Source organism: Brassica oleracea, chromosome C4, assembly GCF_000695525.1.
Source record: "Brassica oleracea var. oleracea cultivar TO1000 chromosome C4, BOL, whole genome shotgun sequence".
NCBI classification, from domain to species: Eukaryota; Viridiplantae; Streptophyta; class Magnoliopsida; order Brassicales; family Brassicaceae; genus Brassica; species Brassica oleracea.
Window position 1 is genome coordinate 42480391 of NC_027751.1, and position 2869 is coordinate 42483259.

At 37.9% G+C, this 2869-nt stretch overlaps 1 protein-coding gene across 1 annotated transcript; it reads left to right on the plus strand.

The window, feature by feature from the left end:
* Nucleotides 1-598: 598 nt before the first annotated feature.
* On the plus strand, nt 599-2483 carry LOC106337192 (zinc finger protein 622). Its single transcript, XM_013776255.1, has 5 exons — nt 599-809; nt 940-1515; nt 1586-1755; nt 1837-2049; nt 2135-2483. Exons 1-5 carry the CDS (start codon nt 705-707, stop codon nt 2289-2291), a joined length of 1221 nt encoding a protein of 406 aa, XP_013631709.1. The 5' UTR covers nt 599-704; the 3' UTR covers nt 2292-2483.
* The last annotated feature ends 386 nt before the right edge of the window (nt 2484-2869 follow it).

Sequence of the window (2869 nt, forward strand, 5' to 3'; positions counted from 1 at the left end):
ATATCTTTTTAATCATCTGATTAATACCATTTTGAAAGATACATATACACACACAAATATAATAATATATGATAATTGATATTTCTAACTACTGGATTATTCTGTGTATATTAAAAATGAAATGTGAAAATTTAACAGTTTATGTTATAAAAATAAACATTGTATGTTATTTACAAGATTGTGAATCTTAAAAGAAACATACAATATATATAAGAATTTTTTTTCTTATTGTCATATCAAAAGTTTAGCACATTTGTTTTGTTTATAATTAATCTCACAATTGATAACGTTTGTAAAAGCATTTAGATTGTAAAGTCAATATTATTGTCCTTTTGGCAATGTTGTACTTGGGAGAGTGAGTATTCAGCCGCTCAACCCAACAACCAATCTGGTTCTGATGTCACAAAGAACAAAAAGTATCCAGGGTGCTTTTTTTTTTTAACCTTTACTTCTGAACAAAAAGGGCTAAAAATAAGAAACGGGCCTGGAATAGAGAGCCAATTAAACTTTAATTTGGGCCAAATATTTAATTCAAACGGATCTTGACCCGACCCATAATACATCACCTAGTAACGCAAAAACACATATTTATCGTCGTTTCTTTAACCTTCTTCCCTCGACCGACCGACCTATATGAAGGAGAGCCGTCGCCGCAAATCAAATATCTCATCGCTAACCTCAGAGCTCCTGCTAGAGAGAGAGAGATGTCAGGCTTAGCATGTAACTCGTGTAACAAGGAGTTCGAAGACGACTCTGACCAGAAGCTCCACTACAAGTCAGAATGGCACCGTTACAATCTCAAGCGCAAGGTCAGTACTGTGATTGTAGCTTCGTTAGGGTTTTTATATGCTTATGGTTCTGTAATTTAAATGATAAAGAACGAAGAAGAAAACACTTTAACATGTTCTTATGATGTTGTTGTTGTCGGAAAATGTTTAGATCGCTGGTGTTCCTGGAGTTACAGAAGCTTTGTTTGAAGCTAGACAAACTGCGATTGCTCAGCAGAAGATCAAATCCAACGAAGCACCTCTGCTTTACACCTGTGGAGTCTGTAATAAATCTTACAGAAGCTCCAAAGCTCATGAGCAGCATCTCAAGTCAAAGAGCCACGTTCTCAAGGCTTCAAGCAGCAGCGGAGAGGAGGATAAAGCCATCATCAAGGAGCTTCCTCCTCCGAGACGTGTTGAGAAGAAGGGCCCTGCTAAGCTAAAGGGTTTGATTGAGGAGGAGAGTGAAGAGAGTGAGGATGAATGGGTTGAGGTTGATTCTGACGAGGACTTGGAGGGTGAAGAAGATATGGATGAGGATGATGATGAGGAGGGTTCTGGTGAAGATATGGATGAGGATGATGATATGGAGTTTGAGTTGGACCCCACTAGCTGTTTGATGTGTGATAAGAAGCATAAGACGATAGAGAAGTGTATGGTTCATATGCATAAGTTCCATGGTTTCTTCATTCCTGACATCGAGTACCTCAAGGATCCTAAAGGGTTTCTAACCTACGTTGGTCTAAAGGTATGTAGTTTTGTTTTGTCCCATCACTTTTATGTTCAGACAGTTAAAAGATCTTTGTCTCTTCTTACAGGTCAAGAGAGACTTCGTTTGTCTGTACTGCAACGAACTGCGCCATCCATTCACCAGTTTGGAAGCTGTTAGAAAGCACATGGAAGCCAAGAGTCACTGCAAAGTGCATTACGGTGATGGTGGTGACGAAGAAGATGCAGAGCTGGAAGAGTTCTATGACTACAGCAGCAGGTCTCTTTACGCTTCCTCTGTTTAGTATCTTGTTATCATAGAAACTATTGTTTAATATTGAGTGTGTGTGTTGTTGTATAGTTACGCCAATGAAGGGGAGAATCAGATGGTTGTGTCTGGTGAAACAGCTAATACCGTAGAGCTATTTGGTTGGTCTGAGCTTGTGATCACCAAGAGAGGGGAGAACAACAAAGTAACGTCGAGGACTCTTGGGTCTCGAGAGTTCATGCGCTACTACAAACAGAAGCCGCCACCATCTTCTCAGAAACACATTGTCAACTCTCTAGCCAACAGGTTTGTCTTTGAGACCCATCAGAGATGATAATCTTTCTACTCTCTTTGCAGAATCTGACTCGGATGGATGTTAAAACAAACGCAGGTACAAGAGCATGGGTTTGGCAACGGTGCAGTCGAAGGAGGATATAGTGAGGATGAAGGTGATGAGAGAGATGAACAAGAGAGGAGCTAGGAGTCGTGTTAAGTTGGGAATGAAGAGCAACGTCATCAGGAATCTGCCTAACAACGTCACGTACTAGTCTCTCCAAACTAGTGTGCTGTTTTGTTTCTGTAAACGCTTCTTTATGGAACTTGTGTTGGTGGAGTGAAGTCTAGAACCTAATATGAGTTGAAGCTTTGTATACTTTCGAAGGTCTCTTGAGGCCGATTTTGTCCGAGTTTTGCATCTCTTACACAGTACTTTATTTCTATTTTCTTATTTTTTGACAACAGTTTCTTATATTTTACTCTCTTCACGTAATTTGTCTGTGTTTCCTTGACTGGGAGGCTTTAAAAACAAACATGAAACAATATGGTTTTGAGTGTCTTCAGTATGTTGAATCCAACGGAACTCAGTCTTCGACAATTTTTCTTATTAGCTTTATAAACTATTCCAAACTTTCACTCTTAGATTTTATGGAACACCTCTTCTCCATTAATTTATATTTATACGAAAGACAATTTCTTTTGATATGTGAAATATGGAAAACACAAACTTAAACCTAAATAGAAACCATTTTTTCCTATTTCTAAGTTTTCTTATTGTGTTTATCTTAACACTAAGAATTTTTTTAAATCTAACTTATATTTAAAAATAAATTTTATTAAATATTATAGA

Coding starts and splice junctions, on each gene's coding strand:
- LOC106337192 (XM_013776255.1), top strand. CDS start 705: ATGTCAGGCTTAGCATGTAACTCGTGTAACAAGGAGTTCGAAGACGAC. Junction 810..939: donor GTTACAATCTCAAGCGCAAG/GTCAGTACTGTG, acceptor GAAAATGTTTAG/ATCGCTGGTGTTCCTGGAGT. Junction 1,756..1,836: donor TTCTATGACTACAGCAGCAG/GTCTCTTTACGC, acceptor GTTGTTGTATAG/TTACGCCAATGAAGGGGAGA.